The sequence below is a fragment of the Pantherophis guttatus genome, chromosome 2 (genome assembly GCF_059756535.1).
Source record: "Pantherophis guttatus breed Tessera chromosome 2, ASM5975653v1, whole genome shotgun sequence".
NCBI lineage: Eukaryota > Metazoa > Chordata > Lepidosauria > Squamata > Colubridae > Pantherophis > Pantherophis guttatus.
In genome coordinates this window covers 126,380,132-126,391,739 of record NC_142064.1, presented here as the reverse complement: position 1 = coordinate 126,391,739, position 11,608 = coordinate 126,380,132, and the positions used below count along the sequence as shown (strand labels likewise).

The 11,608-nt window shown below is 40.7% G+C and overlaps 1 protein-coding gene across 1 annotated transcript in view; it reads left to right on the top strand.

Moving 5' to 3' along the window:
- The first annotated feature begins 5,699 nt into the window (after positions 1–5,699).
- The window catches only part of NCKAP1L (NCK associated protein 1 like), a 97,991-nt gene continuing 92,082 nt past the window's right edge, over positions 5,700–11,608 (top strand). Inside the window, exons 1-3 of the mRNA XM_034419289.3 lie at positions 5,700–5,955; positions 9,184–9,294; positions 10,389–10,481. Of these exons, the coding sequence (XP_034275180.2) occupies positions 5,854–5,955; positions 9,184–9,294; positions 10,389–10,481 (306 nt within the window). The 5' untranslated portion in view covers positions 5,700–5,853. The remainder of the gene's footprint in view (positions 5,956–9,183; positions 9,295–10,388; positions 10,482–11,608) is intronic.

Sequence of the window (11,608 nt, the reverse complement as noted above, 5' to 3'; positions counted from 1 at the left end):
ATTGCTTAATACATTGTAAGCCGCCTTGAGTCTCCGAAGAAGGGCGGCATATAAATTAAAGCAAAATAATAATAATAATAATAATAATAATAATAATGTCTAAAACCGTCCTAATTATTTCTTAAATTCTAGATATTTAGAAATTTTAGAAACCATGAAACCATGTTGTTCAGCAGCCTGTAATTTATCTTATTATGCTGTCCATTTTAAAAAAACACAAGGATGAACCCTTGGATTTAATACATTCAGGTTTTATTTAGGAAAGTTGTTACTGCTTCAGTGCCTCCAGGTTGTTGCTGCAGCCACATATTCCTCATTTTGAACATTCAGTGACGTTTACAGGCATTCAATCCCTTACTTCCTACCCCACCTAGTAGTAGCCACTTGCCTACCTGCTGGGAAAGGAAGAGACTTGTGCAATCTTCCTGGCTGATGCCACCTGCTTCCCTGATCCTTGCAGCTCCTTTTGTGCATCCTATGAACCTTCCCTGATCTGCAGCCTTCCATGAACTTTCCTTGACCTATGCATCCTCTGTGACCCGTACAGCACCTCTTACACACTCTATGACCCCATCCACGACTGACACTGCATCCATACCTACCCAACCTAGACAATACTTCTTGCACACCTCCCTGCCCCCTTTCTGACCTCGCCTACTTAGCACCTCCTGTGCACATTTGTGCACTCTTCCTGATCCAAACAGCACCTCTTGGGCACCCCTGTATACCATTTTCGACAAACACTCCTGGGCATCCCCTCGCTCTCTCCCACCTGGCAGCAGCCACTTATCTGCCTGCTGGCCTTGTACATGCAACTTATTGCTAGCTTCCTCACTGACTTTCTCCCTGCAAGCTTCCCACAAGCAAAGTTAATTATGAAGCCAGCAGGAATTCTATGGAGGGAGATATGGAGGAAGGGGGAAAAAAAAAACAATGACAGAATGACGGGAGGAGGGAAAAAAGGAAGGAAGGAAGGGAAGAACTGGAAGGAAGAATTTCCAGTGCTTCCTGCCAGTTTCCCATAAGGTCAATGAGAAGGTGGCAGGAAGTCAGAAGTTGCTCCCATTTCCACTGCTTTTTTGCCCACCTGTGGTCATTCTGATTTCTGTTTAGATAAGAAAATATCCCTGAAACAATCCGATGGGGCATAGGTGGCAAATGCATTGCTAAAACTCTTGTTCCCTACAACCTTCAACTGTGCATCATGGGGTAACAATTTTTGAACCAAGCTACCTCAAATTGGCTAATTTAGAGAATGTTTTCAAAATCTGGGGCCTCTGGGCTCTCATAGGATTGAAATTTGGCAAAAGTTTATAAAACATTTTGTGCTGTAAAAATGATCCTAAAACAGTTTATGACATAGTACAAAATGTCATAAAACATTTCCTGTGCTGAGGTTTGACTGTGTTCAGCTTGGGCTATTTTCAAGACAGATGCATCTCTGTATCACAACTTTTCCAGTCAAGGCCGTATATTAGATGATCTATCATTGTTGAAGACATTGAGGAATCTGGTAAGGAACTGATGATGACCCAACAGGGCATGGATTGTCTAATGATACCTAAGCCTATTATTCAATGGGTGGTTTACAAACTGCACTGACATGGATTTTAAATAATTGGTTGAATAAGCCATAATAGGCTAGATTTATAAATCATGCTAAGCCATGTGATTTGTTTGGCCATGTATTAATCTCACTATATAAATATCATGTCAAAACTGTTGGGATTGGTTCAGTTGGTTCATTTCTGGTTCACTAAATCAGAAATCAAAGTAGGGTTTATAAAGTATAGTGGCTTTGCTCACATAGCAAGCTAAACCATGCTTGATATTGGTTTAAATGGCATAGAAATCAGTATTCTCATATCTTTTTAATTGTTCCCCAAACATATGCAAGTTGAGTAAATTAGAAATTCCCCATTTAATTTTTTTCCAAAGCTACTTTTTAAGGGGGGGGGGCGGGGGAAGGCTATGAATTTTCTTGACCATGTTTGCACTATCAGCTAATCTGCAGCTGTTTGGTTAATTAGCCCTTGCTCTGGGTTCACAGTATATATCTAGCTAACTATATTTTTCATAGTTTGAAGCATGAATCAAACAATGTTTAATTCAACTAACTAGATTTAAACAAATTTTATACTAGTAGAACATAAGCCACATCATAAGCTTACAAAATATTCGTTACAGTCTGAATTCTTTTTAGTATGATGAACACAGCCATTAGGTTCCTTCACAGATCCAACTCAGACTAGATGTATTTATTTTTTCATTCCGTAATGTGTAACGGGGGTGTTATTTTATTGTGTTGTAAAAACACAATTTTGTTTTATTCCCCAAACTGGCTTACTATGATTGATGAAACCCAGTCACAAACTTTTACTTAATAATTAAAGCAGTAACGAAGAACAAAAGACTTACTGTGTGACCCCCGCTTTCCAGCTTATTCCTCCACAGACTGTTAGCTGAATTAAAAAATGAAAAGCTTAAGTTCTCACATGTGAAAAAAGGGAGGGGGCATTTCACATTGCTTTTTATTTATTCAACTTGTATATACCCACCTATCTCAAACAGGTGACACCCTGGCAGACAAAATAATGAAAACAAAACACAAACAAAAAAGGAATTAAATATAAATATCAACCAAGAGATATCTGTTGTTGTCAACATAGCCAGGAAATGTAGCCCTTAACTCCAGACTTGGGCACATAATCACATCTTCAAGGTCAATAGTTAATCTCAGAGAGACACGGCAGAAAAGACATATCATCTGGTCCCCACCAGCCAAATTTCCTTGGCTGGCAGGACGCATAGCATGCCTGCCCTGCAAGACCAGATTGAATGGGTAAAAGCAACTGGAAGAAAGTGGTCCCTCAACCAAATACAGCCCCCTAAAGCAGCAGTCTTGCATGTCCCAAATAACCAACCTGTGTAGCTCAGTGTTTCACCAGCTGAAGCTTCTGAATGCTCTTCAAGGGCAGGCCTATTCTATAAAGTAGCTGGCCATTAATGGAAACACCTGCCTCTCTCTCTGCTCAGCTAAACAATTGGCTAAATTCAAATAGACACAGGTTTCTCCTAATAGCAGTTGAAATGTAGAGTGAACCAATGGTGGGAAACATGGTGGGAAACTTTCTTGAAGAACTTTCTGACATCATTGTGTCCAAGGAAACCATTGTATTGCAAAAGGTGGGGGACTAAAATTGCATTCACCCTTGTCTATCTTTAAAAAGTATTATGGGCACTTCAAAAATCATTCATGTAAAGAAGTTTCTCAATTACAGAATAATAGTGATAGTACAAAACTATTGTAGATAGCACACTGGTTAATGGCTTTAACTAGTTCCTTTCTTACTAAAAACCTAACAATGTGGCTGACTAATTTGTGGCCCAGTGGTCTAGCTAATGGTTCAAGGTTGAGCAAACCCAGGCAACTTCATTAAGTAAGCCATGGATCAACTAACAATGGATTGGGTTGTTCATTGTTTGCTCTTCCCTCAAAATTTCATCTTCATTTTGACTCAAGGCCCAGAGTTAGTACTGTAAGTCAAGCTAAAAGATTCAAAACTCTGGCTGTGCAGAACAAGGTTTTTTTTTTTTTTTTTAATGCACTAGGAAGAGATTCATAGTTGGGAAAAGGATCCCAGTGTGAAGAAAAGCAGGATACCTTGTTTGACGTGTACAGCAAGGATAACTTCCAAGCTAAGATTGGCAGACATCCCACCTCAACTCTTTCCATTTGTACTGGTTCTGGGTAAAGAAGGGGCAGAGACAGTAAAGAGAGTACATCTGTTTAGAGTAATGTTGCCAGAGCCATGAACTCATCTGTTTGTTCATTAGTACAATCGGCATAACATAAGGACTCTTGTGCTCTTCCTTGAAACCTCTTGTAATCAAAAGGAGCCTGAAAAATCCTTTTAGGGCCAGTAACCTTTTGGCAACTCTTGTTCAGGCCAGCGAAAAAACCCATTATACTGTAGCAATTTGGGTTCCTGGTTTGCAGTTTCCTTCTTACCTTGAAGAAGAAAGCTTGAAATGGGGAACCTCTCTGTTTTCCCCCCTATTATCTTTCTTTTGTAACTCTATACCGGGTTTCATGACCCTTAGGTTTGGTTTGGGCTGGTTGTGCCTACGAGTCAATTTTTGACTCCCAATGACTTCAAGACAATGTTGATGACTGGTGACTACCTGGACTAGTCCTACAGTTTTCTTGGCAAGCTTGGCTCTCTTATACAGTTTAGTATTAGGTGTTTGGTTATTAGAGAACCAATTTGTTATGCTATAGCCAGGCTAAAAGCCAGGAATCCATGGTGTCTAGTCCCAGCTGGGTGATCTTGGGCCAGCCACTCAGCCTTAGAAAGGAGGCATGAGCAAACCACTTCTGAAAAACATTGCCAAGAAACTTCAGGGACTGGACCAGGTAGTTGCTAATTGCTAATGTTAACTTTAAGGCACAAAAAACTCATGATACAATCACCTAGTTATTGTATTCTCATGACATAATCCTGGTTACCTAAATACAGGAAGTCCTTGAAAAAACTATAAATACAAAAATTAAAAATGATTAAAGGTAAAGGTAAAGGTTCCCGTCGCACATATGTGCTAGTCGTTCCTGACTCTAGGGGGTGGTGCTCATCTCCGTTTCAAAGCCAAAGAACCAGCGCTGTCTGAAGACGTCTCCATGGTTATGTGGCCGGCATGACTAAATGCTAAAGGCGCACAGAAAGCTGTTACCTTCCCACCAAAGGTGGTCCCTATTTTTCTACTTGGATTTTTTACGTGCTTTCGAACTGCTAGGTTGGCAGAAGCTGGGTCAAGTAACGGGAGCTCATCCCGTTACGCTGCACTAGGGATTTGAACTGCTGAATTGCTGACCTTTCAATCGACAAGCTCAGCATCTTAGCCACTGAGCCACCGCATCCCCTTAAAAATGATTAAGACAGAACAAAAAAGAACCATCAGTGGCAGGCAATCTTATAGGCAGTTTGGTCCTGGAGTACTGTAGTTATTATTAACATAAATACCCAGGGAAATGAGCATGGCTTCAACTGAGCCCAGAATTTATGTTGTTATTTGTTAAGCGGGTTTTCCCCCCATTCTACAACTTTTCTTGCCACCTTTGTTACGTGAATCATTGCAGTTGTTAAATTAGTAGCACCGTTGTTAAGTGAATCTGGCTTCCCTATTGACTTTGCTTGTCAGAAGATCACAAAAGGGGATCACATGACCCCGCGACACTGCAACCGTCATAAATATGAACCAGTTGTCAAGCATCCAAATGTAAGACACGCAATCATGGGGATGCTGCAATATGCAACGGTCATAAATGTGAAAAATGGTCATAGGTCACCTTTTTTTTACTGCCGCTGTAACTTTGAATGGTCACTAAATGAATTGTAAGTCGAGGACTATCTGTGTTTATTCATTTAACCCATGGGCGTTGGGGATGGGTGTTCATGGAGATATCCCCTGTACAGCAGGTGAGTTCACAAGGCTAAAATGCGAATGACTAGACTGTGGTTCATTATGTCATATTATAGGAACAGAGCAGTAGTAAGTAACAAGCTAGACAGAAGTGAAAGAAGCTGTTTAACTGCAGGAAAGGTTAGCAATGTGGCTTTGCCTCAGAACTGCTCTGCTCATTGAGCAGCCTGGTTACAGGAAGTCCCAGCCTCATAGGGGAAGCTGCATTCTCCACTGCCAGAAGAGGAAGCGTTGTGGTGAAGTCTGCACGATAAGCTGAAAGCCCCAAGAGCAAGTCGTGCCACAGGAGTTGTGGCCGGGTGTGGCCTGCTTTTGAATTTCTCCCCTCATCGAGCCTGAAGCCCCAAGGGGCGCTGCCGATTCCTTGGGAAGATGTCCCTGTCCTCCGTGTACGAGCACAAATTTGCCGAGAAGCTGACAATTCTTAATGACAGGGGCAAAGGGGTGCTCATCCGCATATATAACATCAAGAAGGTAGGCGCTGATATGTCCCCGGGGCAGGTCATTCTGCTCTTCGGACAAAGAGGTTTCCAGCTGATCCTAAGGAAGGAATATAGCAATGTCTGGGGTCTATAAAGTGGGGGGGGGGGTGTATCTGACTGGAGCCTTTCTCTGTTTTGTTCTCCTTTTGGCTTACGGCAAAGGTGGGAGGCCCAAGTAGCTGTAGAGAAGATCTCCTAATAAACTTGGTTTTGAGGAAACTGGTGGATAGAGGAAAAAATAGTGCAGCCTACAACTACCACCCAGAAACACTAGCTGAAAGAAAGATTAAGAAAGGAATGGTTCTTATACAGCAAGTATATGGTAGTCTCGATAAAAGGCCCAGGAGCACTTTTTAATTTTTAATTGAGTGATTCTTAGGTGATGCTTTAGAAGAAAACAGTTTGATTTTTTCCCCCCTTGTTGATCTGCAGCTTTATTCTAATTTTCTCCAGCTTCAGACTAGCTTTCCTTCCTGTATCCTATTCTAACTCTTCTTCTAGACCAGGAAGAATATCCTTGTCATTATTTAAGTAGTTCTCACAACACATTACACTGAACGTGATTTGGTGTGCTTTGAGAATCCAAGCCTGGTGATTGGTTTATGGTTCACTGTGTTGTGTGTAGCACAAACTTAGATAGTTGGGTCAATGCTGTAAATCATTGGTTAAATTGTTGCACATAGTCCTTATGCAGTCATTTTCTTCCTTCCTTTCTAGTATCCCTGCTCAGATGATATTGATTCAAACATCACATTGATAAAATGGTTTGTTTTGGTTTAGTGCAGAGGTGGTGAACTATGGCCCCTTTATGACTTAGGGACTTCAGCTCTCATAATTTCTGAGCCAGCATGACTCAAAGTCATAAATCATAAAAGGGCCATCGGTCCCCACCCCTGGTTTAGTGTTTTGTTAGCGCTTATATTTCTTTTTAACATAAAACATGGGTTTATGGCTTTCTATGTTAAATTAATCCAGCCAACTGTGGTTTACTCAAATTATGCCTTAATGCAGTGTGTGAACCTAGTTTGTGGTTTTAACATACTGCTTTTTCTGAGCTGTCTTTAATGCCTACATTCTATTGTGGCCTAATGTTCCCTCTATCTAAGCAGGGACTGCTTCTCACTTATGATGTCTATAGTGCTCAGTGACAGAATTAAGATTATATTTTAAAAGCAGAGGATAGTGTGCTAGGATTTTCAAATGTTTCACGCGTGTCCCAAATTTCTTCAGAAGAGCCTAAAAGCTTGACAGGGGATTTTCTATTTTAACAAAAGTCCTGTGAGCTAAATTTAGAGCAGCCTCCCCCCCTCCCCCCCCCAAGATGATATAATCCACATTTTGGATGTTGTAGTTACACATATCTGGAGGAGATGAGACTCTGGAAAGCTCCCCGAGAAAAGGAAACTGACCACAAATTGACTATGGATGTTTGGACCAAATGTGGATTTAAGCTAATATGCCTTTGGAAACACCATCCCTTGAACTGCTAAGCACTATACCTTATTCTTAGCTGCTTTAATTAATAGTGATTGGAGAAGGCTTTAAGAGGAAGGAAGGAAACAGCAGCTTTAGAGTAAGTAATTCAGATCAACATACAAGAAGCCAGCAGAAGTAGTTGCTTCCTCTTCCTGTTTGGAACTGTTGGGGGAGGGCGGTGACATCTTATGCAAATTAGATTGTGCACCCATGTTTACATTCCTCCCCACCCCGGTCTGCTGGCTACAGACCGTATTTTGATAGCGATCGTAATATTTCTTTGTGACATAGCAATTATCTCCCATTGTACTAAATGACAATATACAATTCTTAATACAGTTAAGAATTTTGGGGAGTTATATATGCTATTAGTTCTTGTTTCTATCAAGAGTTTGCTATCTGATTTTGGTAGATTAGTGTTGCTCAAAGTGTAATTTAAGGCTGATGCATCATCTCAGTGTCCTTTTGCAGTCTTTAGGGTGGGTGGGGCTTCTTTCAATTCTCTTTTTTGGGTTGTTGTTTTTTTACTGGTAATTTAGGGGCCAACTGGATGCTTTAGCCTTAATTTAAGGCATCGTTTTCTTCATTTAATTATTCCTTTACCCCATTCCATTAAATTGTGGCCATGCAAAATCTGGTGCTGACTTTGAGACAAGAGAAATTATGCACTTTTGTGCTAGAAATATCAGGATCACATATAAGTCCTGGTTGAGAAGATTCGTTGCTCAAGCTTATACACACAAAACTAGTACTAAACTGGTGCCAGATAAGGGTCAATGGCATTCAAGACGGGTTGGACTTGGACTGTTTGTGGGAACATAGTGACTCTAGGCTCATGACTCACTTAACTCCACCCCTCCCAGCTCTGACTGCTCTTCTCCTGCATTTGCTGTGGTTTAATGTCATATGGAGATGGAGAGGCAGAAAGAATTTTAGGATGCTAGGAATCTAATCTAACTGTAGTTTCTCTTGCTTGTAGGAATGCTTTCTGCTTTCTCCACCGATGTTCTGGCTGTAAATAAAACAACTAATAGACATTTTAAATCTCCATTGATCCCTCACCTGCAGGGAAGTTAAGCTTAATGTGCTATTTCTGAAGCATTTTTAATGCTTTTGAGGACTGTGTAATAGTGTCCTCTGTGACACATATGCTTTTAGTGTTGGTTTGAACAACACATCTGGAGGGGCCCCAGCTTGAGAAAGGCTGCATTAAGAGTACCACTTTGGAGGGTGTCATTTTAATGGATTGATTCATGAACTTCTATTAAGTTAATATCTTAAAAGGGGACTCATTTGCCTGCGCTTGGTAATAATTGACCAATGATATTGAGGCAGCTTGTTCCATTTCCATCAAGCCATCAAAACCTCAAAGTAGGAGCTAAGGGAACAAAAGATACAGAGCTGACTTTTTTTTTTTTTTGTTCCCTCCACCTTGCTCAATTAACCATTGAAAATAAATAAAGAACTATTCAAATGAACAAAAGCTGGAGAGAAAGAAGAATGTCCTGACAGCAAAGATGAACCAGTCCCTTGAAAATCTGTTTATCTATTGTTTTTCCTGGCAAATAACATTGTTCATTCCCATGTGGGTTGTTTTTTTTTTTTTGTTCTGCCATTTCTCATTTTCATTTCTAAGGAAAGAAAGAGATTAGCTGCATGCTGCAGTGAGTGTGAGATTATGAAAAGCTTAATAATTATGCACACAAACAAATGCAGTTTTGACTTGGCTTTGTTATCTTTGCAGACATGCACGGATTTCCAGACCAAGCTTCCTTTCCTCACGGAGAAGACAATGGAGTCCTCTATCAAATATATCAACAAAAAGTTTCCCAACTTGGACACACGGAGCAGCACGGTGGGACCCTGAGTTTAAAGCAGAGTAGAAAGTTGAACAAGTTATCCTCTTGGAAAAGAAAGACACTTCCCTGGAACTGTCTATGGCAGGGGTCTCCAACCTTGGCAACTTTAAGACTTGTGGACTTCAACTCCCAGAATTCCTCAGCCAGCAAAGCAAAGCTGGCTGAGGAATTCTGGGAGTTGAAGTCCACAAGTCTTAAAGTTGCCAAGGTTGGAGACCCCTGGTCTATGGAGATTCTCATTCATCCAGGTCATGGTTGTCCCAGAAGTGCTTTTTCAAAAGGCAACTGGACTTTGTTTTTCCCTTGAAGACGTTTCGCTTCTCATCCAAGAAGCATCAGAGCTGAAGAAGCCAGTTGCCTTTTGAAAAAGCACCTTGGGGGGAGGGGGAGGGCTTCCCTGGAACTGCCATTCTAGTTTCAGCCAGAGCAATTTCTGCATGCAGAAAACTGCTACCTTCCTGACTCTGTTTTGACAACCGAGTTTTTTTACTCTCAAAGTTGGCTTTACAGCAGTGAAAAGGGAAAAGCAATATTAGCTGTTCTGCCTTCTTGTAATACGTGTGAAAATGTATTTCTAAATCATACTCAATAATCCAGTATTGCCTAGCTCTCATCAAACTCAAACTTAACTTCAAAGAATTTTTTAATTATTATTTCAAAAGCAATTTTTTTTAAAAAAGATTAATTTTGAAATACCCTAGTAAGAAGAAAAAAACACCAAGATTCAGAAACAGCAAGGAGTTCTCTACTCTTTGCCTTAAGTGGGGGGCCCCAAGCCCCAGGCCTCGGTCCATGACCAGGCCACAGACCATTTGGAACCAGGCCATGAAAGTGGTGGGTCAGAGTGTGTGCACATACACATTTCCACTTGCATGAGTGACGGATGAACACCGTTTGCACAAATGGAACCGTGCACGCTTTCACACTTACCTGTCACTTGCACAGAAACATCCCTTCTCCCTCCCTCACCGCTCAGCCAAGCCAGGAAGGTTGGGGACCACTATCTTTAGTGGAAAAAATGGGGATATATTAAGGCTGCTGGTGCAGAGCTTACCCACCACCTTATGCCTGCTTTTTTCCCTTCTTACAGCAACACTTGGGTCCGGTACACAAAGAGAAAGCAGATATTTTTCGGGCACTCACTGCCTACTATCAGACCTTTGTGGATGTAATGGAATTCCGGGTGAGTGTTAAGCCAGAGTTAGATCCATGCTGTGTGAGGTTGAGTCTTTTGCATTTGCTCTGTTTTAATTAGGGGAAAATTTTTGTGTTACGTAAACAAATTTATGGAGAAATATAGAAAACACAGAAGCACTTTTTCTCACTCTTGTGTTGCACTTAAAGACATGATGGCATGTACCAATGCCATCCATCCTATTTTAGGAATCCTAATGAGTCCTGATCAGTAGGTAAATTGTATTTGGAACGTAAGAGTGGACACTATTTTGTTTTAATGTGCAACAATACTATCCTTTCTTTGGAAATAAGCTCCAATGAATCCATTGCATTGACTTCTCACAAAATTAATCTTGGATTGTATTGGTAATATTTTTTTGACTATATGGGGATTGCCTTCAAATCGTATGACATGGATTCTGTTGTAGCAAATAGCAAGACAAGAGCACTTCGACTGATATACTGCTTTATAATGCTTTACAGCCCTCTCTAAGTGGTTTAGAGAGTCAGCATATTGCCCCCAACAATCTGGGTCCCCATTTTACCAACCTCATAAGGACGAAAGACTGAGTCCACCTTGAGCTTGTGAGGATCGAACTCCTGGTGGTTGGCTGAATTAGCCTCCAGTACTGTACTCCAACCACTGCGCCACCACGGCTCTTATTATCTAACATACCATTTATGTTAGCTGAAACTGCCCCCATATTGATTAATTATGGGAGCAAGGAGAGAGAATCAAGTTCTCTGTTTTCATTCTGGAGATGGCAGAATTCTATAGCCTTGAGCTTAATATGCATGGTCCAAACTAAATCAGTTTCAGTGACCTGCAAAACAGGCCTGTATCATGGCCACATTGTTTACTTGTTGGAAAATGTTAAAATGTTAATCACAAATTTCTGGCCTCTTACCCCCACCCTATCCAGTCTTGAATAAAGTCATATCAGTTTTCCCATAAAAGTCTGCTTATTGTGGGTTAAAATAAACCAAATAAATATTTTGGTATCTGAGTAAATTATAATATATTGTTTGTATCTCATAGTTTGTTGGCTTACAAAATGGTTTCTAGATTAAAAAACTAACTTGCAGTTCTAAATATGCTTGGGGTAAAATTGGGCTTCTAGCATGTTGGCCAAA